The sequence below is a fragment of the Panulirus ornatus genome, chromosome 5 (assembly GCF_036320965.1).
Source record: "Panulirus ornatus isolate Po-2019 chromosome 5, ASM3632096v1, whole genome shotgun sequence".
NCBI classification, from domain to species: Eukaryota; Metazoa; Arthropoda; class Malacostraca; order Decapoda; family Palinuridae; genus Panulirus; species Panulirus ornatus.
Window position 1 is genome coordinate 18,934,771 of NC_092228.1, and position 23,009 is coordinate 18,957,779.

General features: G+C 40.4%; 1 protein-coding gene across 6 annotated transcripts in view; it reads right to left on the reverse strand.

Annotated features, from left to right (window-relative positions):
- The window catches only part of Zir (dedicator of cytokinesis), a 304,369-nt gene that overhangs the window by 13,108 nt on the left and 268,252 nt on the right, over window positions 1-23,009 (reverse strand). For all 6 annotated transcript variants that reach the window (XM_071661769.1, XM_071661767.1, XM_071661771.1 and 3 more), the window contains 3 exons: window positions 21,966-22,146; window positions 10,353-10,498; window positions 4,976-5,092 (listed from right to left, as the gene is read on the reverse strand). In XM_071661769.1, the coding sequence (XP_071517870.1) occupies window positions 4,976-5,092; window positions 10,353-10,498; window positions 21,966-22,146 (444 nt within the window). The remainder of the gene's footprint in view (window positions 1-4,975; window positions 5,093-10,352; window positions 10,499-21,965; window positions 22,147-23,009) is intronic.

Genomic DNA, 23,009 nt, shown 5'->3' on the forward strand with positions numbered 1-23,009 from the left:
TATATATATCTTTATTTTGTTTCCATGAATAGTATTATGCTAAAGGAAATTATCAGACGTTACCAAAGACACGATGATGCTTTTGTTTTTTCATCCATTCCCTGCAATGTTTCATTTTATGAACCTCCCAGGTTCTTTCCAAGCAAAACCAATTTCTTTTAGTCGAGCTCAAGTCCAAACCACTCTTATCAAAAACACTAATAAGGACACTGAAAGACCAAGGCAAAAGAATCAGATCAATATAAATGAGGATATATGGAAACATTCACGCACACACACAAAAAAAAAGGCCTAATGCAGCAGAGGAATTTGAAAGATGGGGTAAAGGAATCAAAAAAAAGGAGAAAATTGAGGAGTCAGTGGAAATACAATAAACTGTAAGGATAATCAGAATGGTGAAGGCAACTAAACAGAGGATTAACCTGTGGATGCATGACATTTCCGCTCTACATCACTGCATGACTGGGGTCAATTTGACCCCATTCAATTCTTTTCAATATAATATCTGAAGGAATATCATAAACTAAGTGTATTGGATGCAATTATATTATACATGATATCTGATAATTGATGCAAAAACTAAAATCATTTTGAAGCACAATAATAAGAATTTAACAAAAAAAAAACATGGCAACATATAAAAGGAAACTTGTTTCTAAATCAACATGAAAAGCCACTTAGGTCTACTTCACCACATGAGTGACGTTACAAAATAATGTTCGGGGCATACAGATTCACAACACAGACTGAATTCTGCACTAGTTTTTCTATTTCTATACCTTGAACACTTTGGCACTTCCCTTCTGTTATGATGAATAGTTCCTACTAACGACATTTTTTTGTGATGCAAGCTCTGTTGCTAATTTCAAGCTGGAGAAAAACTGTCACACGTGACATTTCTTCCCATTCCATGCAAGTGAGTTGTGAGCTTTAGTACAACATACAATCCTAATTCATGAGTTCTCTCTTCATCTTTACCTGCATAGATTTCAATATTCGATACATGTGTCAGCATCCGCCAAAACCCCAAATTTTAGACCATACTTGGCAGATTTTAATGGTATGTACACAATGTACCGACAATGCCCCCTATACAGATATAACTGCTCATCAATGAAAACACACTCACTATGTTGGTAGCATCATTGAGAATTTTCTACAAATCTATCTAACAACAAGTGAACAGCAGTGAGTTTATCCCTAGGCAGTCCACTGTTTAATGTAGCTGGGTTATCAAAACGTAATGCTCTATGAATCTCTCCAAATCTGTTGACTGCCATGGTTTCTGAAAATATAGGAGGGCCAAATGAAGGATTCCATAACTGCCTAACCACTTGATTTTGCTTTTATAGACTCCTCTTAGAATACACAAGCCTAAATAAGCATGAAGTTCATCAAGTGTTAATAGTTTCCAGTCCCTGTTTGTCCATTTTCCTTGCCTCTTTGTTCCATTCACATTAGTAGTCATCTTACTATTGTCGAAGATAAGTTCAAAAGTGAAAGATGGGTCTTCAATTATTCTACTAGCAGCATATGAAGTAATTCCAGCTAGTGTTGTCAAAACATTTAATGAAGCCATACGAACTTGTGCAGCTGGAGCTTTCAAACACCACCATATCCTGATGGTGCACATATAAGCTCGTCATCTCTTCTGCCAGCATGTGAAATTGTAGCAGTAACATCTGTTTGACAATCTTCGTCAGTATTAGAACTGTCAACTGAAGTGTCGCCAGGAGGTATAAATTCATCATCATATCCAATTCTTCGTCTATGTCGCTAGTTGCTAATACATTCCTAATTTGTTCATCATTCAAATTATTTTGACAAGACATGTTAAAGGTACAGCAACATGACATGAAACTGCCAGAAGTTACTGTGGTACTGACTCAACCCTTGCAGCAAGACCTAAGCACCTGCTTATAAAACGTGTTCAATATGCATATTGTTCTGGATACTGGATACGTATAATGTTCAGGAATAAAACATATTTATTCATTGTGTACATAAATTTTTCTTTATTAGAGCATTTCTAATAAAAAACTATAGTCCTGCATTAATACAACAATTATATATTTTGTACTGAGCATACTTAGGTGAAAATGCTCATATCTTTCAAATAAATAACCGGGTTAATTCCACCCAATTCATGCACTGAAGGTGAATTGGTCCATAACATGCCAAATCAAAACTGTTAACAGTTACAAAGGCATTCACAGTAAAAGAACAATAAACTATGTGAAAAGTCACAAGGTGCGAATCTGTTTCAAGCACCAAAATGCAAAATATTAAATGCTTTGGCCTGCTGGGGTCAACATGACCCTGTTATGCATCCACAGGTTAAAAAACTATTACAGAAAGCAGGAAAAGATGCAAAGTATTAGGGCTGATACAAAGAAGTAAGACAGGAGTTAGAACTTTAACAGAAAGTACAAAATTGGTTGATGATAAAGCAAAGCAATACAATATGACAGTAATATAATTCAGCCAAATCTTATAAAAATAGTGAAATATGAGTTTATAACATTCATGAATAATGCAAAAGAATCAGTGTCAAGGTGAAAACGCATTTCTGAAATAGAAAAAAAGAGTTGGAAAAAATCTGGAAGCAGTTGAAATACAATGCATGCAGATCTTTTTTCTTTCCATACTTAATTGCCATTTCCAGTGTTAGAGAGGAAGTGCCAGGAAACTTATAAACAAAAATACATCTACTCTCCTATGCATATATATACATATACATAAACATACATGCATACATATATGTATATATACACATACTCACACACATATAAACACATGTGCATATTCATACTTGTTCTCTGACATCCATTCCTGACACCAACCTGCCCCACAGGAAGCAGCACAAATGAATGAAAGAAAAGACAAACATGATAAAATATACATTTTTCTCTCCTTCCCACACTTGATCACCACCCTGTGTCAGCGAGGTAGTGCCAGGAAACACATGAAGAGAGGCAGCATCTGCTCACTGCAAAAGCTGATGTGCAGCCTCTTAGACCATTTTAATTTTTCCTTCAGTAATTGTCTAAATATTCTTTTTAGAACAATAAGCCTCTCTAAGAGATTCTATACTATAACAGCAGTTAGGAAGTATTTACCAGCTATGATCATGAATTCAAAGTAGGTGTTGTTTGATGGGCCATCATTTATTGATACCTCTTGGAAGTTAAGTGTGTCCTACCAAAGGGGATAATCTTCCCATTTTTTGTTTCCTCTTTCCTGTCTTGTTACTCAGTTTCTTTTGAGAACAAACACAATCTAATTTTTCTTGTAAATCTTTTTTAATCTTGCCTATGCATACTTTGAATTTAAGTTCTATGCCATTCTTTATAATCCAATGATATTTTCATGTTCTTATCATTCACATCATGAAGATTTTGTTGTGACTGTAATATCCTTTTTCTGAGAGAGAGAGAGAGAGAGAGAGAGAGAGAGAGAGAGAGAGAGAGAGAGAGAGAGAGAGAGAGAGAGAGAGAGAGAGAGAGAGAGAGAGAGAGAGAGAGAGAGAGAGAGAGAGAGAGAGAGAGAGAGAGAGAGAGAGAGAGAGAGAGAGAGAGAGAGAGAGAGAGAGAGAGAGAGAGAGAGAGAGAGAGAGAGAGAGAGAGAGAGAGAGAGAGAGAGAGAGAGAGAGAGAGAGAGAGAGAGAGAGAGAGAGAGAGAGAGAGAGAGAGAGAGAGAGAGAGAGAGAGAGAGAGAGAGAGAGAGAGAGAGAGAGAGAGAGAGAGAGAGAGAGAGAGAGAGAGAGAGAGAGAGAGAGAGAGAGAGAGAGAGAGAGAGAGAGAGAGAGAGAGAGAGAGAGAGAGAGAGAGAGAGAGAGAGAGAGAGAGAGAGAGAGAGAGAGAGAGAGAGAGAGAGAGAGAGAGAGAGAGAGAGAGAGAGAGAGAGAGAGAGAGAGAGAGAGAGAGAGAGAGAGAGAGAGAGAGAGAGAGAGAGAGAGAGAGAGAGAGAGAGAGAGAGAGAGAGAGAGAGAGAGAGAGAGAGAGAGAGAGAGAGAGAGAGAGAGAGAGAGAGAGAGAGAGAGAGAGAGAGAGAGAGAGAGAGAGAGAGAGAGAGAGAGAGAGAGAGAGAGAGAGAGAGAGAGAGAGAGAGAGAGAGAGAGAGAGAGAGAGAGAGAGAGAGAGAGAGAGAGAGAGAGAGAGAGAGAGAGAGAGAGAGACTCTGTCATGCTGCTCTTGTATCTTTCAGTTTTTGCTTTCTGAATGAACTCTTTAATTTTCTGTCTTCCTTTATAAATACCTGGCCAAATTTTTTCATGAACTCTAACTGTTGGCTTGACTTGCATTCCCACAGCATTTGTAAATCATCTTGTCTTACTGATCTGAATCTTTACAAATTGATCCATCCCTTATTGCACTGTCCAATTCTTCATGATAGAATACAGAGGAAGAGTGGAGTAAGGCACTAAAAAAGGCTTAAAAGCAGTACTGGAGTTCACCATTTATGAAGACTTTTGCCATGGCCACCCTCTTGAGGGATTTCCTGAAGGGAACAGGCATTACATATATAGACAGATATTACTTAATATTTTTCATCATACTTAATCTCCATCATGGCTTTGTTGCCTGTCACTACCAAAGCCTGTTGAGTTTTCCTGCTTGATCCCATCAAATGATTATAAGTAGTCTTTATGTTCCATATTCTTTATTTGCTGATGCATCTAATACATTTTCTGAAAAATTAGCCAATCTTTTTTGTCTTCATGTACTTTGAATTTTGGCAAAAAAAAAAAAAAAAAAAAAAAAATGCATATGGGAACAATGAAGGCTTGCACCTGAGTGTGGACTGTTAAGAGTGTTGGATACTTTGCTGAAGTTGTTGAGTTGTCTTTCTCATAACCCAGCTACCTTGCTGAAAACATCTACTTAGTATATGTCTTTCACATTCCAATGAGTGAAATCAAATGAAGAATCAAACAAAAACCAAAAGAGTACAAATAAAAGGGTTCTTTGCTTACCTGCAACACCATCTGTAGTATCTTGTGGTCAGGTGGGTCCTGGTTAATGGCAGCAGACAGTTCTTTTGTCTTCTTTTGGATGTCCTCAATAGCCACCTCTATTGGAGTCAATACCCACTATTCAAGAGAAAGCATGCTGTAATAACTGGATCACAAGGAATACAAAATTTGTTATTCTGGATTCATATGTAGCATTTATGGATCTGGAGAAGGCATATGATAGGGTTGATAGAGATGCTTTGTGGAAGGTTTTGAGAGAATATGGTGTGGGAGGTAAGTTGCTAGAAGCACTGAAAAGTTTTTACCATGGAATGTGTATGAGTAAAGAGGAGAGTGATTGGTTCCAAGTGAATGTTGGTTTGTGGCAAGGGTGTGTGATGTCCCCATGGTTGTTTAATTTGTTTATGGAAGGGGTAGTTAGGGAAGTAAATGCAAGAGTTTTGGAGATGGGTGAGTATGCACTCTGTTGTGGATGAGAGAACCTGGGAAGTGGGTCAGTTGGTGTTTGCTGATGATACAGCTCTGGTGGCTGATTCAGGTGGGAAACTGCAGAGGTTGGTGACTGAGTTTGGTAAAGTGTGTGAAAGGACAAAGCTGAGAGTAAATGTGAAAAAGAGCAAGGTTATTAGGTTCAGTAGGGTTGAGGGTGAAGTTAACTGGGATGTAAGTTTGAATGGAGAAAATCTGGAGGAAGTGAAGTGTTTTAGATATCTGGGAATGGACTTAGCAGGGGATGGAACCATGGAAGTGAATATGAGTCATAGGGTGGGTGGGTTGGGAGGGGAGAAGGAGGAGGAGGTTCCGGGAGTGATGAAGAATGTGTGGAAGGAGAGAACATTATCTCAGAGCAAAAATAGGTATGTTTGAAGGAATAGTAGTTCTAACAATACTATATGGTTGTGAGGCACTGGCTATATATATATGGTTGTACAGAGGAGGGTGGATGTGTTGGAAATGAAACATTAGAGGACAATATGTGGTGTGAGGTGGTTTGGTCGAGTAAGTAATGAAAGGGTAAGAGAGATGTGTGGTACTAAAAAGTGTGGTTGAGAGTGCAAAAGAGGGTGTGTTGAAATTGTGTGGACATATGGAGAGAATGAGTGAGGAAAGATTGACAAAAAGGATATATGTGTCAGAGGTGGAGGGAACATGGAGAAGCAGGTAACCAAATTGCAGGAGGAAGGATGGAGTGAAAAGATTTTGAATGATTGGGGCCTAAGCATATGGAAGGGTGAAAGGGGTGCAAGGAATAGAGTGAATTGGCTCGATGTGGTATACAAGGGTTGAAATGCTCTTAGTGGACTGAACCAGGGCATGTGAAGCATTTGGGGTAAACCATGGAAAGGTCCGTGGGGTCTGGATGTGGAAAGGGAGCTGTGGTTTCGGTGCATTACACATGACAGCTTGAGACTGAGTGTGAGTAAATGTGGCCTTTTTTGTGTTTTCCTAGTGCTACTTCACTGGAGGGGGGGGGGGGGGGGGGAATGTTGTTTCCTGTGTGGTGGGGTGGTGATGGGAATGGATGAAGGCAGCAAGTATGAATATGTACATGTGTATATATGTATATGTCTGTGTATGTATACATGGAGAGAATGAGTGAGGAAAGATTGACCAAGAGGATATATGTGTCGTAGTTGGAGGGAACGAGGAGAAGTGGGAGACCAAATTGGAGGTGGAAAGATGGAATGAAAAAGATTTTGTCTGATCGGGGCCTGAACATGCAGGAGGGTGAAAGGCGGGCAAGGAATAGAGTGAACTGGATCGATGTGGTATACCAGGGTTGACATGCTGTCAGTGGATTGAATCAGGGCATGTGAAGCGTCTGGGGTAAACCATGGAAAGTTGTGTGGGGCCTTGATGTGGAAAGGGAGCTGTGGTTTCGGGCATTATTGCATGACAGCTAGAGACTGAGTGTGAACAAATGGGGCCGTTGTTGTCTTTTCCTAGTGCTACCTCGCACACATGAGGGGGGAGGGGGATGGTATTCCATGTGTGGTGAGGTGGCGATGGGAATGAATAAAGGCAGACAGTGTGAATTGTGTGCATGGGTATATATGTATGTGTCTGTGTGTGTATATATATGTGTACATTGAGATGTATAGGTATGTATATTTGCGTGTGTGGACGTGCATGTATATACATTGTGAATGGGGGTGGGTTGGGCCATTTCTTTCGTCTGTTTCCCTGCGCTACCTCGCAAACGCAGGAGACAGCGACAAAGCAAAATAAATAAATATAAATATGTATACTTTGAAATGTATATGTATGTATACGTGCGTGTATGGACATTTTTGTACATATATGTGTATGCGGGGGTTTGGGCCATTCTTCGTCTGTTTCCTTGCGCTACCTTGCTGATGCAGGAAACAGCGAACAAGTATAATAAATAAATAAATAAATTTCCTTTTTATACTTGATCCCCATTTACCACATCGGAGAGTCAGGGAGAATAGTTTGGTGAAGAAAGAAGAGGTGGTGAAAGCCTTGAGGAAGATGAAATCTGGCAAGATGGCAGGTTTGGATGGTACTGCAGTTGAATTTATTAAGAAAGGTGGTGACTGTGTTATTGATTGGTTGGTAAGGATTTTCACTGTATGTATGGATCATGGTGAAGTATCTGAGGACTGGCAGAATGCATGTATAGTGCCACTGTACGAGATGTTCAAACTACAGAGGTATAAGTTTGTTGAGTATTCCTGGAAAATTGCATGAGACAGTACTGACTGAGAGGATGAAGCAATGTACAGAGCATCAGATTTCGGAGAAGCAGTGTGGTTTCAGAAGTGGTAGAGGATGTGTGTAGATCAGGTGTTTGCTTAGTAGAACGTGTGAGAAATATTAAGAAAAACAAAAGGCATATGACAGGTTTGATAGAGATGCTTTGTGGAGGGACTTAAGTAAGCTGCTAGAAGCAGAAAAGTTTTTATCAAGGGTATAAGGCATGGGTATGAGTACAAAGATAGGAGAATGATTGGTTCCCAATGAATGTTGGTCTGCGGCAAGGGTATGTGATGTCTCCATTGTTGTTTAATTTGTTAATGGATGGGGTGGTTAGGGAGGTAAAAGGAAGAGTTTTGGAGAGAGGGGCAAATATGCAGTGTGTAAGGAATGAGAGGGCCTGGGAAGTGAGTCAGTTGTTGTTCACCAATGATACAGCACTGGCGGCTGATTTGAGTGAGAAACTGCAGAAGTTGGTGACTGAGTTTGGAAAAGTGTGTGAAAGGAAAAGTTTAGAGTAAATGTGAATAAGGGCAAGGTTAATATATTAGGTTCAACAGCGCTGAAGGACAAACTAAACAATTAGTGACATCACACACCCTTACTGTAGACCAACCTTCAACGGGAACCATTCACTCTCTTTCTACTCGTACACATGCCCTAATCCTTCAAAGAAACTTTTCACAGCTTCTAGCACCCATCTGTTTTTTTAAGTACTTCTCACACATTCTTCAAAGAAAACACATGATTCACACATCCTCCACCACTTCTGAAACTACACTACTCCTCCCCAATCCGATGCTCTGTATATGCCTTATCCCTCTCAATCAATACCCTTCCATCCAACTTACCATGTATACTCAACAAACTTACACCTCCGTAGTTTGAACACTCATCTTGAATCCCTTTGCCTTTATACAATGGAACTACACATGCATTCCACCAATCCTCAGGCACCTGACCATGATGCATACATATACTGAATATCCTTAATAACTAATGAAGAACACAGTCGCCACCTTTCTTAACTAATTCAAGTGCAATGCCATCCACTCCCGCTGCCTTGCCACATTTCATCTTCCACAAGTCTTTCACCACCTCTTCTCTCTTCACCAAACCACTCTCCATGACTCTCTCACTTAGCATATCACTGCAACCAAAACACCCTACATCTAACACTCTATCATCAAACACATTCAACAATCCTTCAAAATACCCATTCATTCTCCTCCTCACTTCATCACTCCATTATCACTTCCCCTTTTGCCCCCTTCACCAATGTTCCCATTTGTTCTCTTGTCTTTTGCACATTGATTACCTCCTTCCAAAACATCTTTTTATCCTCCCAAAAGTTTAATGATACTCTCTCACCCTAACTCTCATTTACCCTCTTTCTAAACCCCTGAACCTTCCTCTTGACCTTGTGCTGCTTTCTCTTATACATCTCTCAATCTTCCCCCTAAGTACCACCCAAATGCCTCCTTTCACTTTCACTAGCAACTTCACTTCTTCACCCACCAATCACTACCCTTTCAAATCTGCCTACCTCCCACCTTTCACATGCCACATGCATCTCTTGCACATGCCATTACTGCTTCCCTAAATACCTTCCATTCCTCATTCACTCCCCTCACCTCATCTGCTCTCACCTTTTGCCATTCTAAACTTGGTCTCTCCAAGTATTTCATCATGCAGATCTCCTTTCTAAGCTCATTTACTTTCACAACTCTCTTCTCCCTGAAAACCTCTACAAATCTTCACCCTTGCTACGACAAGATAGTGATCAGACATCCCACCAGCTGCCCCTTTCAGCACATTTATGTCCAAATTCTCTTTCACATGCCTATCAATTAATATGTAATCCAACAACGCCAGTTGACTATCTCTCCAACTTGCATACACATACTTGTGTATATCTCTCCTCTTAAACCAGCTATTCCCAATCACTAGTCTTTTTCTCAGCAACCAACTCCACAAGTTATTCACCATTTCCATTCAAAACATTGAATACCCCATGAAAACCAATTATACCTTCAACTGCCACATTACTTACCTTTGCACTTAAATCACCCATCACTAATATCTGGTCTCATGCACCAAAACTGCTAACACACTTATCAAGCTGCTCCCGAAACACTTGCCTCTTGTTATCTTTCTTCTCGTGGCCAGGTGCATAAGCATCAATAATCACCCATCTCCATCCATCCATTTTCAGTTTTACCCACCAGTTTTACTCCCTTAAACTCAATCACACTCCCACAACTCCTGCTTCAGGAGTAGTGCTACCCCTTCCTTAGCTCTTGTCCTCTCACCAATCCCTGACTTTACTCCTAAGACATTTCCAAACCATTCTTCCCCTTTACTCTTGAGCTTTGTTTCACTCTGAGCCAGAACATCCATGTTTCTTTCCTCAAACATACTACCTATCTCTCCACTCTTCTCATCTTGGTTACATCCACACACATTTAGACACCCCTAATCTGATAATTTGAGGAAGGTGAGCACTCTCCACCAGGCTCCTCCTTCTGTTTCCTCTTTTAGAAATTGACACACTATTATAATTGTTATCATTATCATCATCATTACACAAACATATTACATAGACACTATCCCTTTATCATGCATATAAAAATCTCCATAAAAAATGCAAAACACTTACAGACATCCTATCAACAACTTGAATTCGAGTTTTAACATATGGAAACATATGCTGGGTAGTTAAAATGGTCTTCCGTTTGTATTGCTCATGAAGCTCTCCATGTGCTCGTCCATCAGGAGTGAAGGGTGTAGAAAAAATAAAACGCTCTGCAAAAGAACAAATGAGAACATTATATTACATTACAAGTTTTACTTTTCTATTTTTTGGACAGAACAACACAAATTATATCTATCAAAATGACAAGAATAGAGAGAAGTTGGCTTATCACAGTGACTAAACAGGCATCAATCTAATTCACATTTTAAGTATACAGGCAACCCCTACAAAAAGCTGGACGACAGAGTGATGTTTCTCAATAGTAATACCTGAAAGTTTAAGTACAAATTTGCAGCAATTGCAACATTTCTGAAGAAATTTCATATTCTCATTCTTATACACTCTTTTTAAATAACACTGAAATATCTAAATATGTGGCAAGACTTTTCAGCCATAATGCCTCTTATAATGATAACAAACAAAAGTAACCTTAGATTCTTTTCAAATTTCATTCACTAAGTTTCCATATTTTCAATATGCCATATAGGTGAAAGCTACCTACTTAGAAAACATCAAAATTGATAATATAATGTTCACATATGTCAGAAACATTAATATCACACAATGAAATGGATAAAACTTTCTTTTGAAGGCTTGACAAATCCACACCATCTACTTCAATTCCTTATCACCAACATTCTTAATAAAAATCATGAAATATCATCTGATTTGCCAGTGAAATGGCAACAGAATCAGAACATCTGATTCACATCATGATATGAGAGTGGCATATTGATGTTAAGCTGTTTTGGGTATAGTCCACACATGAAATGAGTTGTGAAGAGTTTTTGATGGAGAGATGGGTAGAAACTGAGTCTTGGAGGCATTAAACTTAACAAGGTTTTGTTTACCCCAATGAGATATCCTGTCCAAGTATGAGTTTATTGAGGAAGCTGTGTCAAGATAAGCTGCAGATCGAGTGAGAGAAAAGGAAGCATAACTGAAGGATGTGGATGAATGTAGTGCTGAGTCATCAGTGTATGAGTACATTGGGTTATTTGTAGAGGAAAGGAAATCGTTGAATAAAAGGAGAAAAAGTGTAGGGGATAGGACAAAACTATGATAGACACTGCTGTCGATGGAGAAAAGGGGATAGGCTGATCCATCAACAACCACAGAAATAAATCAGCCAGAGAGGAAGTTAGATATGAAGGAGCAAAGTGAGGGAGGGAAGCCAAAAGAGGGGAGCTTAGAGATGAGACCTTGATATCACACCCTGTCAAAAGTCTTAGATATATCAAGGGCAACTACCCATGACTCCCCAAAATCTTTTTGGGATGATGACCAGCTATTTGCAAGATAGGAAAGAATATCAACAATGGATCTCACCTTATGGAAGCCATACTGGTGATCGGAGAGAAGACTGATTTTCAAGGTGTTTAGCGATATGGGAGTTGAGGAGGGATTCAAAGACTTTGGAAATGGTAGATGTGAAAGCAACAGGGTGATAGTCAGAGGGGTCAGAATAGTCACCCTTCTTAGGGATGGGAGGTATCAATGCTTGCTTCCAAGGAGAAGGAAAAGTTTTGGTTTTTACACAGAAACAAAACAGACAAGGAAGCACTGGTGCAAGTTCAGAGGAACACTCTTTCAGTACATGAGGATGGATGCCATCAAGACTTATGGCTTGCTTGTGTCCAGAGAAAGAAGCAGTTTTCGAACAGTCTGAAAAGAGATTAAAGGAAGGGGCATAGGATTAGTAAGAGGAGCATCAAGGGGCAGAGAAACGTTAGAGTCATCAAAGGTGGAGTTAGACAAGAAACGGGAACCAAAGAGAGTTGCTTTGTCTATGGGAGAAACAGCGACAGTACCATCAGAGCGGAAAAGTGAAGGAAAGGTAGACTAAAGAGACCTATTAGTGGATGACGAGGAGAGGTTATCACACTTCCCTCCATGGATAACGTGCTTGCAGTGATTACAGGCAGTAATAAAAGCTAAATGGGAGCCACAGGAAAGAGATTTTTTCCAATCCCGAGGTAAAGGATCTTGGCTTGCGGGTGAGAGGATGTCACAGTCTCGTGGCAGGAGTTTAGATAGTCAAAGAAGGACATAAAATTTGAAGAATTAGGAGAGCAACAGATGAAAAAGAGGAAAAGCGCAGAAGTAGGGAGACAGCCCTTGAGCCACATAACTTCAAAGTTTGGAGACTCAAGGTCCTTGAGGTGTACAACCGATGGGTTGATGTTGGAATAAGCAAAGACCATCTTTGAACAGGAATCATGAGTGCAAGTTATAGTTAGAAATGAAAAAGGGACTAGAGAACATTAGACTACTATGTCTCAGACAGAAGTAAGATATTAGGAGAGGTAATAGATAGGTGGTGTTCAACTGAGGAAAGATTACTAGAGAGACCACGAATACTGGTATAGTGAATAGAAAAGAAGAAAGTCTAACAGACAGGGGAAAGGTCATGGGAGAGGCCTGTATTACTACTGCCAGAGCCCTTCCTATCACTGGCAGGAGAGTCAGGCAGAAATCCAGAGATTCTTAGCACCCCATGATGCCAGGGAATAGGGGCCATGTGCTGTATATGGATTGAACCAGGGCATATCATACAGATGGAGGAAACCATGAAAAGGTTTGTGGGGCCTAGTTGTGGGTAAGGGGTTGTGGTTTAAGCTCATTACTCATGACATCTAAGGAATGGCAAATCAAGCAAAATATTACTGAAGGAAAATGCATATATGTGGTATTAAGAACTTAAAAAGTTACTTTTTAGCATTCTTTTCAAATCAGTTGCCAGTATGGTGTCATCAGTGCATGTATAACCAAACACATATGATGTGCACGAGATGTGATAAATATGTGAAGGTGTTAATAGGCTGTTACTCTCTAAAACTGTTTTCCATAAAATTTTTCTAAGAAGTACTTTACTGTTAAACTGCAGCCAACCTGGTATGATGATGTATACTATTTAAGGATGGTGTGAACGAATATGGCCTCTGTTGTCTTTTCCTAGTGCTATCTCACATGCATGCGGTGGGGAGGTGGTTGTTATTTCAAGTGTGGCGGAGTGGTGACGGGAATGAATAAAGGCAGCAAGTATGAATTATGGACATGTGTATATATGTTGTCTGTGTATGTATATATATATGTATACGTTGAAATGTATAGGTATGTATATGTGCGTGTGTGGACATGTACGTATATACAGGTGTACGTGGGTGGGTTGGGCCATTCTTTCCTATGTTTCCTTGCACTACCTCGCTAATGCAGGAGACAGCGACAAAGTATAATAAAAAAAAAATAACCTCTTCAAATATCCTTTTGACATAGTCTATAGAAACATATCCTGTTGCACACTGATGCAGAATATAAAAATGCTCTTCTCCATACTTCTATAATCACCAGTGTACTGCCTGTACATCTGTCAACCCCTCAGGTCAAGTGTACAGTAACCCCAAAGAAAGTATGTAGATTGTTAGATGACTAAGTGATGTAACAGAACATTAATCATTAAATATATCAGACGGTGAGGAATGTGGAGACAAATAACATTTGAAATGAGAAAAAAGTGACTCAGAGGGTGCCTTTCATGTTCAGCCTTTATCAAAAATGTCAAAGAAATTACACAACATGCGCCAAATTTTCATGGATGTAATCTTGGAGTGATGGAAAACTTAGGTAACAAATGGTCTATATCTATTCTTACTGTACAGTATTATCTACAGAGCAGTGCATTGTATATCATTTAGTGAGTGTAGGGTAATATTTCTACATATATATAATATGCACATTATTCACCAGCCCAATAAAAACAACAAAGACCTCAATGTCCTTCCTTCTTATTGCCAGGTAAGGAAGGACAGCCCAAAACATGCCGGTTATGCCCCTTCTTCCCACTTGGAGCTGGATGGAGAGATGACCAAAAGTTTCAGTATATATGTGTAAGGTAGGGCTGTGTGATGTCACCATGGCTTTTTAACATACATATGGTGCCTAAATGTGTGTGGATGTAACCAAGATGTGAAAAAAGGAGAGATAGGTAGTATGTTTGAGGAAAGGAACCTGGATGTTTTGGCTCTGAGTGAAACGAAGCTCAAGGGTAAAGGGGAAGAGTGGTTTGGGAATGTCTGGGGAGTAAAGTCAGGGGTTAGTGAGAGGACAAGAGCAAGGGAAGGAGTAGCAATACTCCTGAAACAGGAGTTGTGGGAGTATGTGATAGAATGTAAGAAAGTAAATTCTCGATTAATATGGGTAAAACTGAAAGTTGATGGAGAGAGGTGGGTGATTATTGGTGCATATGCACCTGGGCATGAGAAGAAAGATCATGAGAGGCAAGTGTTTTGGGAGCAGCTGAATGAGTGTGTTAGTGGTTTTGATGCACGAGACCGGGTTATAGTGATGGGTGATTTGAATGCAAAGGTGAGTAATGTGGCAGTTGAGGGAATAATTGGTATACATGGGGTGTTCAGTGTTGTAAATGGAAATGGTGAAGAGCTTGTAGATTTATGTGCTGAAAAAGGACTGATGATTGGGAATACCTGGTTTAAAAAGCGAGATATACATAAGTATACTTATGTAAGTAGGAGAGATGGCCAGAGAGCGTTATTGGATTACATGTTAATTGACAGGCGTGCGAAAGAGAGACTTTTGGATGTTAATGTGCTGAGAGGTGCAACTGGAGGGATGTCTGATCATTATCTTGTGGAGGCTAAGGTGAAGATTTGTATGGGTTTTCAGAAAAGAAGAGTGAATGTTGGGGTGAAGAGGGTGGTGAGAGTAAGTGAGCTTGGGAAGGAGACCTGTGTGAGGAAGTGCCAGGAGAGACTGAGTACAGAATGGAAAAAGGTGAGAACAATGGAAGTAAGGGGAGTGGGGGAGGAATGGGATGTATTTAGGGAATCAGTGATGGATTGCGCAAAAGATGCTTGTGGCATGAGAAGAGTGGGAGGTGGGTTGATTAGAAAGGGTAGTGAGTGGTGGGATGAAGAAGTAAGAGTATTAGTGAAAGAGAAGAGAGAGGCATTTGGACGATTTTTGCAGGGAAAAAATGCAATTGAGTGGGAGATGTATAAAAGAAAGAGACAGGAGGTCAAGAGAAAGGTGCAAGAGGTGAAAAAAAGGGCAAATGAGAGTTGGGGTGAGAGAGTATCATTAAATTTTAGGGAGAATAAAAAGATGTTCTGGAAGGAGGTAAATAAAGTGCGTAAGACAAGGGAGCAAATGGGAACTTCAGTGAAGGGCGCAAATGGGGAGGTGATAACAAGTAGTGGTGATGTGAGAAGATGGAGTGAGTATTTTGAAGGTTTGTTGAATGTGTTTGATGACAGAGTGGCAGATATAGGGTGTTTTGGTCGAGGTGGTGTGCAAAGTGAGAGGGATAGGGAAAATGATTTGGTAAACAGAGAAGAGGTAGTGAAAGCTTTGCGGAAGATGAAAGCCGGCAAGGCAGCAGGTTTGGATGGTATTGCAGTGGAATTTATTAAAAAAGGGGGTGACTGTATTGTTGACTGGTTGGTAAGGTTATTTAATGTATGTATGACTCATGGTGAGGTGCCTGAGGATTGGCGGAATGCGTGCATAGTGCCATTGTACAAAGGCAAAGGGGATAAGAGTGAGTGCTCAAATTACAGAGGTATAAGTTTGTTGAGTATTCCTGGTAAATTATATGGGAGGGTATTGATTGAGAGGGTGAAGGCATGTACAGAGCATCAGATTGGGGAAGAGCAGTGTGGTTTCAGAAGTGGTAGAGGATGTGTGGATCAGGTGTTTGCTTTGAAGAATGTATGTGAGAAATACTTAGAAAAGCAAATGGATTTGTATGTAGCATTTATGGATCTGGAGAAGGCATATGATAGAGTTGATAGAGATGCTGTGTGGAAGGTATTAAGAATATATGGTGTGGGAGGAAAGTTGTTAGAAGCAGTGAAAAGTTTTTATCGAGGATGTAAGGCATGTGTACGTGTAGGAAGAGAGGAAAGTGATTGGTTCTCAGTGAATGTAGGTTTGCGGCAGGGGTGTGTGATGTCTCTATGGTTGTTTAATTTGTTTATGGATGGGGTTGTTAGGGAGGTAAATGCAAGAGTTTTGGAAAGAGGGGCAAGTATGAAGTCTGTTGGGGATGAGAGAGCTTGGGAAGTGAGTCAGTTGTTGTTCGCTGATGATACAGCGCTGGTGGCTGGTTCATGTGAGAAACTGCAGAAGCTGGTGACTGAGCTTGGTAAAGTGTGTGGAAGAAGAAAGTTAAGAGTAAATGTGAATAAGAGCAAGGTTATTAGGTACAGTAGGGTTGAGGGTCAAGTCAATTGGGAGGTGAGTTTGAATGGAGAAAAACTGGAGGAAGTGAAGTGTTTTAGATATCTGGGAGTGGATCTGGCAGCGGATGGAACCATGGAAGTGGAAGTGGATCATAGGGTGGGGGAGGAGGCGAAAATTCTGGGGGCCTTGAAGAATGTGTGGAAGTCGAGAACATTATCTCGGAAAGCAAAAATGGGTATGTTTGAAGGAATAGTGGTTCCAACAATGTTGTATGGTTGCGAGGCGTGGGCTATGGATAGAGTTGTGCGCAGGAGGATGGATGTGCTGGAAATGAGATGTTTGAGGACAATGTGTGGTGTGAGGTGGTTTGATCGAGTGAGTAACGTAAGGGTAAGAGAGATGTGTGGAAATAAAAAGAGCGTGGTTGAGAGAGCAGAAGAGGGTGTTTTGAAGTGGTTTGGGCACATGGAGAGAATGAGTGAGGAAAGATTGACCCTGGTTTGGGCACATGGAGAGAATGAGTGAGGAAAGATTGACCAAGAGGATATATGTGTCGGAGGTGGAGGGAACGAGGAGAAGAGGGAGACCAAATTGGAGGTGGAAAGATGGAGTGAAAAAGATTTTGTGTGATTGGGGCCTGAACATGCAGGAGGGTGAAAGGAGGGCAAGGAATAGAGTGAATTGGAGCGATGTGGTATACCGGGGTTGACGTGCTGTCAGTGGATTGAATCAAGGCATGTGAAGCGTCTGGGGTAAACCATGGAAAGCTGTGTAGGTATGTATATTTGCGTGTGTGGACGTATGTCTATACAAGTGTACGGGGGGGGTTGGGCCATTTCTTTCGTCTGTTTCCTTGCGCTACCTCACAAACGCGGGAGACAGCGACAAAGTATAATAAAAAAAAAATAAAATATGGATGAAGTGAAAATGTAGATGAAAGTAAAACTAAGGAAAGAGGATGTACAACTAGAATGTGGTGGTGAGGTATGACAGCTTGTGATAAGCCTGTTTTCTTGGATGATCCTGTGTTGTTTTCTGAGAGTGAAGGGGAGTTGCAGAGGGGTGTAAGTGTGTTTCATGATGAGTGTAAGTGATTGCAGATAAACATGAATAAAAGTAAAGTAATGGCATCAGAAAGAAAACAGAGTAAAAACTTTATTTATTTATTTATTTTGCTTTGTCGCTGTAAGCGAAAACTTACATTTTGCAAAGCCCTATAGGGTGACAGAAGTGCACTAAACTGTGTTAAAGATATGTGGGGAGAAAGACTGGCAGAGGTGAGAGAATTTAAGTACAGTAAACCCTCTATTTCATGGACCCTGATTTAACAGATTTCAGATCTAACGGACCAGACAAATAATAATACATTAATTAATAATGATTTGAAAAAAAATAAATGAAAAATATCAAGCGCCATACCACACGCATTCTGTACCGCACCTGCTTTGGTGGCATGGGGTATACTTGCTTTGTTTTGGTCTCAGTCTGCCTCAAGCTATCGTGCAGTCTGGTTGTATACAGATAATTTTGACTTTATCAAAAATTTTGCAATCCTTACAATTCAAAATGGCATCAAGTGATGGAGGAGTTAAGAAAAAAAAGCATGTGCACTGTACACTGCATTGTATCAAAAAATGGCCCATGGGTTACATACGATTTAACAGACTTTCGGCATTAACAGCCCCTCTCCCTGATCAGTCTCTTAAATTGAGGGTTTACTGTATGCAAGGAATATCTCGGGTAAATCTGGTGATATGGAAAGGGAGATAAGGGAGACAGTAATGCAAGGGAAGAAGAGTTACTGGGTTCCTTACAAGATAATGAAGGATAAAGGCATAAGCAGAGATGAGAAGAAAAAATCAAGGGATGGCATAGTCCTCCTGATCCTGACCCACACAGCTAAAACAAGGATATGAAACGAGTCCCAAAGGACAAGACTCCAGGCTGTGGAACTGAGCTATATGAGAGGAGCATGAGTTATGACTAGATGGCGTGAAGAATGATAGGAAGGGGTGTATGATTGATTTGGTATGGCAAGAATGCAAAACAAGTGAATTGTGGAGTCACTGAGAGGGTGAAACATAATACTTTGAGGTGGTTTGAGCATGAGGAAAGATTATAAGATGGGGAATTTACAAAAGAGAGTGTATGAAAGTACGACTAATGGAGTTGGCATGAAAGGGAGACCACCTATGACTTTGGGAAACAAGCGCAAGAGCACTAGAGGGAGAGAAATAGTGGAAGAATGCAAGGAAAGGTGTGTGTGAAGGAGGCATGTAAGGACAGAGACTTCTTTCCCCTAATGATGGGGGATATATCCATATTATCTTTGCTGTGTAAGAAACAAAAAAGTGTATGATACCGTGTTCAAAAGAAAAAGAATTAAGCCTTTAATATCCTCCCCTCTTACCAAGAATTGTCAGACGTGGCAGCCACACCATCCCCCTCCCACACACTCCACCAGTCCAGTGCAGAGGTAGTTATATTTCTTTCTGTGCATCTGTTTTTACTCTTGCATGCTGACATATCAATTCATAAAGGAAAACTGCTCACTCCTTTCTTGTGAAAATAGTGTAAGATTTTGAATTCACTGTTTAAGAGTTATGGACTGCATTAAATACTAGATTTCATGAAATTCATCATTTCTTTCCATGTGGATCAATAGTAAATTGTTACATAAATATTTCAAAGAAGCTTGCAAAACAAATGAAAACAAAGATATTCCATCTATATCTTGGAGATGCATTCCTGGAAAATGCACCATAATTCAACAATCATTCAATGAAGCCAATCTTATCAAAGGATACAATGGGCATTGTAATTTTTTTTTTTCCAAAAGAAGGAACACAGAAGGGGGCCAGGTGAGGATATTCCCTCAGAGGCCCAGTCCTCTGTTCTTAACGCTACCTTGCTAATGCGGGAAATGGCGAATAGTTTGAAAGAAAAGAACAATGGGAATTGTGTTTCTAGAGGAGATTTCTTGTCATAAAATAGCTTCACAAAAAATATGAATAAAATGTCAAGAAACATAAGTATTTAAACAAAAAAGTACACAATCCTATATACAAGTATACTATGTCATAAACATGTCAAGAGACATACAGTACAGTACAGATACTTTTCAATCTTAAGTTTCATCAAAACAATAAAGCACACAATACTGTACATAAGTATAACATAATATAAACCTGTTAAGAACCATACAGCACAATACACGTACATTATCAGTCTATTCATTTGAATAAAAAAGTACACAATATTATCTAAGTACCCTTTACAATATATAAGTTGAAAAGTCACCTTTGGCAAGGTTGCACCATTCGGAGTACAATTTCTCAAAAGACCTTATCACTCCAAAGGAGATCTCATTTCCCTGCAAATGGGAACAGCAAAGTCATGGGGTCCAAGAGTGTCTGGAAAGATGTTTTAGGTAACATCAAGACTATCTTCAAAAGAGGTTCTACGAAAAAATCTTTCACACCTATTCCCAATTTTTTGTGTTAGCAAGGTAATACCAGGAACAAACAAAAATGATCTCACTTGCTTACAACCATTCTCTAACTGTTTAATGCACTGAAACCAGAACATCCTATTCACAAGGCCTTACACACATTTCTGCGGCTTCCCTTCCCCAGGGAAAGATGATCTTCATGAAGGTCAGGTGAAATGGTTAATCACTATATCTAGTTATCTGGGGGCCTAAAAACGAACTTAATTACCATAGCTATCATTACATTACAGAGGTATAAGTTTGTTGAGTATTCCTGGTAAATTGTATGGGAGAGTATTGATTGAGAGGGTGAAGGCATGTACAGAGCATCAGATTGGGGAAGAGCAGTGTGGTTTCAGAAGTGGTAGAGGATGTGTGGATCAGGTGTTTGCTTTGAAGAATGTATGTGAGAAATACTTAGAAAAGCAAATGGATTTGTATGTAGCATTTATGGATCTGGAGAAGGCATATGATAGAGTTGATAGAGATGCTGTGTGGAAGGTATTAAGAATATATGGTGTGGGAGGAAAGTTGTTAGAAGCAGTGAAAAGTTTTTATCGAGGATGTAAGGCATGTGTACGTGTAGGAAGAGAGGAAAGTGATTGGTTCTCAGTGAATGTAGGTTTGCGGCAGGGGTGTGTGATGTCTCCATGGTTGTTTAATTTGTTTATGGATAGGGTTGTTAGGGAGGTGAATGCAAGAGTTTTGGAAAGAGGGGCAAGTATGAAGTCTGTTGGGGATGAGAGAGCTTGGGAAGTGAGTCAGTTGTTGTTCGCTGATGATACAGCGCTGGTGGCTGATTCATGTGAGAAACTGCAGAAGCTGGTGACTGAGTTTGGTAAAGTGTGTGAAAGAAGAAAGTTAAGAGTAAATGTGAATAAGAGCAAGGTTATTAGGTACAGTAGGGTTGAGGGTCAAGTCAATTGGGAGGTGAGTTTGAGTGGAGAAAAACTGGAGGAAGTGAAGTGTTTTAGATATCTGGGAGTGGATCTGGCAGCGGATGGAACCATGGAAGCGGAAGTGGATCATAGGGTGGGGGAGGGGGCGAAAATTCTGGGAGCCTTGAAGAATGTGTGGAAGTCGAGAACATTATCTCGGAAAGCAAAAATGGGTATGTTTGAAGGAATAGTGGTTCCAACAATGTTGTATGGTTGCGAGGCGTGGGCTATGGATAGAGTTGTGCGCAGGAGGATGGATGTGCTGGAAATGAGATGTTTGAGGACAATGTGTGGTGTGAGGTGGTTTGATCGAGTAAGTAACATAAGGGTAAGAGAGATGTGTGGAAATAAAAAGAGCGTGGTTGAGAGAGCAGAAGAGGGTGTTTTGAAATGGTTTGGGCACATAGAGAGAATGGGTGAGGAAAGATTGACCAAGAGGATATATGTGTCGGAGGTGGAGGGAACGAGGAGAAGAGGGAGACCAAATTGGAGGTGGAAAGATGGAGTGAAAAAGATTTTGTGTGATCGGGGCCTGAACATGCAGGAGGGTGAAAGGAGGGCAAGGAATAGAGTGAATTGGATTGATGTGGTATACCGGGGTTGATGTGCTGTCAGTGGATTGAATCGGGGCATGTGAAGCGTCTGGGGTAAACCATGGAAAGCTGTGTAGATATGTATATTTGCGTGTGTGGACGTATGTATATACATGTGTATGGGGGTGGGTTGGGCCATTTCTTTCGTCTGTTTCCTTGCGCTACCTCGCAAACGCGGGAGACAGCCAAAAAAAAAAAAAAAATCATTACATTTACAACTATGAAGATCATCATCCACTATCTGTTCTTATGGAAGTAACAAAAAATACAGTTGCAATAAAGTACTCGTACTTACTGATATTGTAGTTCTTTTCAAAGGATGTAATTCTGTCTCTGTACTCATACTCATCAAAGTATGGTTCAACATAAGTAATCTGAATGCAGGCTTTATCTGAGCTTAGCTTCGTGATGTCAACTGTGTTGCTGTCCTTGATGATTACAGTGTTTTCAGCACCAAATCGGTCAGAATAGAAACTCTGAAAAATTTAGAATATAATCTTTACTAATGTTGAAAAACCATCTTATCATACTACTGTCTACTCCTTATTCATTTTATTTTGCTTTGTCGCTGTCTCCCACGTTTGCGAGGTAGCGCAAGGAAACAGACAAAAGAAATGGCCCAACCCACCCCCATACACAATGTATACACACACACGTCCACACACGCAAATATACATACCTATACATCTCCATGTACACATGTATATACACACACAGACACATACATATATACCTATGCACACAATTCACACTGTCTGCCTTTATTCATTCCCATCGCCACCTCACCACACATGGAATACCATCCCCCTCCCCCCTCATGTGTGCGAGGTAGCACTAGGAAAAGACAACAAAGGCCCCATTCGTTCACACTCAGTCTCTAGCTGTCATGCAATAATGCCCGAAACCACAGCTCCCTTTCCACATCCAGGCCCCACACAACTTTCCATGGTTTACCCCAGACGCTTCACATGCCCTGATTCAATCCACTGACAGCACGTCAACCCCGGTATACCACATCGATCCAATTCACTCTATTCCTTGCCCTCCTTTCCCCCTCCTGCATGTTCAGGCCCCGATCACACAAAATCTTTTTCACTCCATCTTTCCACCTCCAATTTGGTCTCCTACTTCTCCTCGTTCCCTCCATCTCCGACACATATATCCTCTTGGTCAATCTTTTCTCACTCATTCTCTCCACGTGCCCAAACCATTTCAAAACACCCTCTTCTGCTCTCTCAACCACGCTCTTTTTATTTCCACACATCTCTCTTACCCTTACGTTACTTACTCGATCAAACCACCTCACACCACACATTGTCCTCAAACATCTCATTTCCAG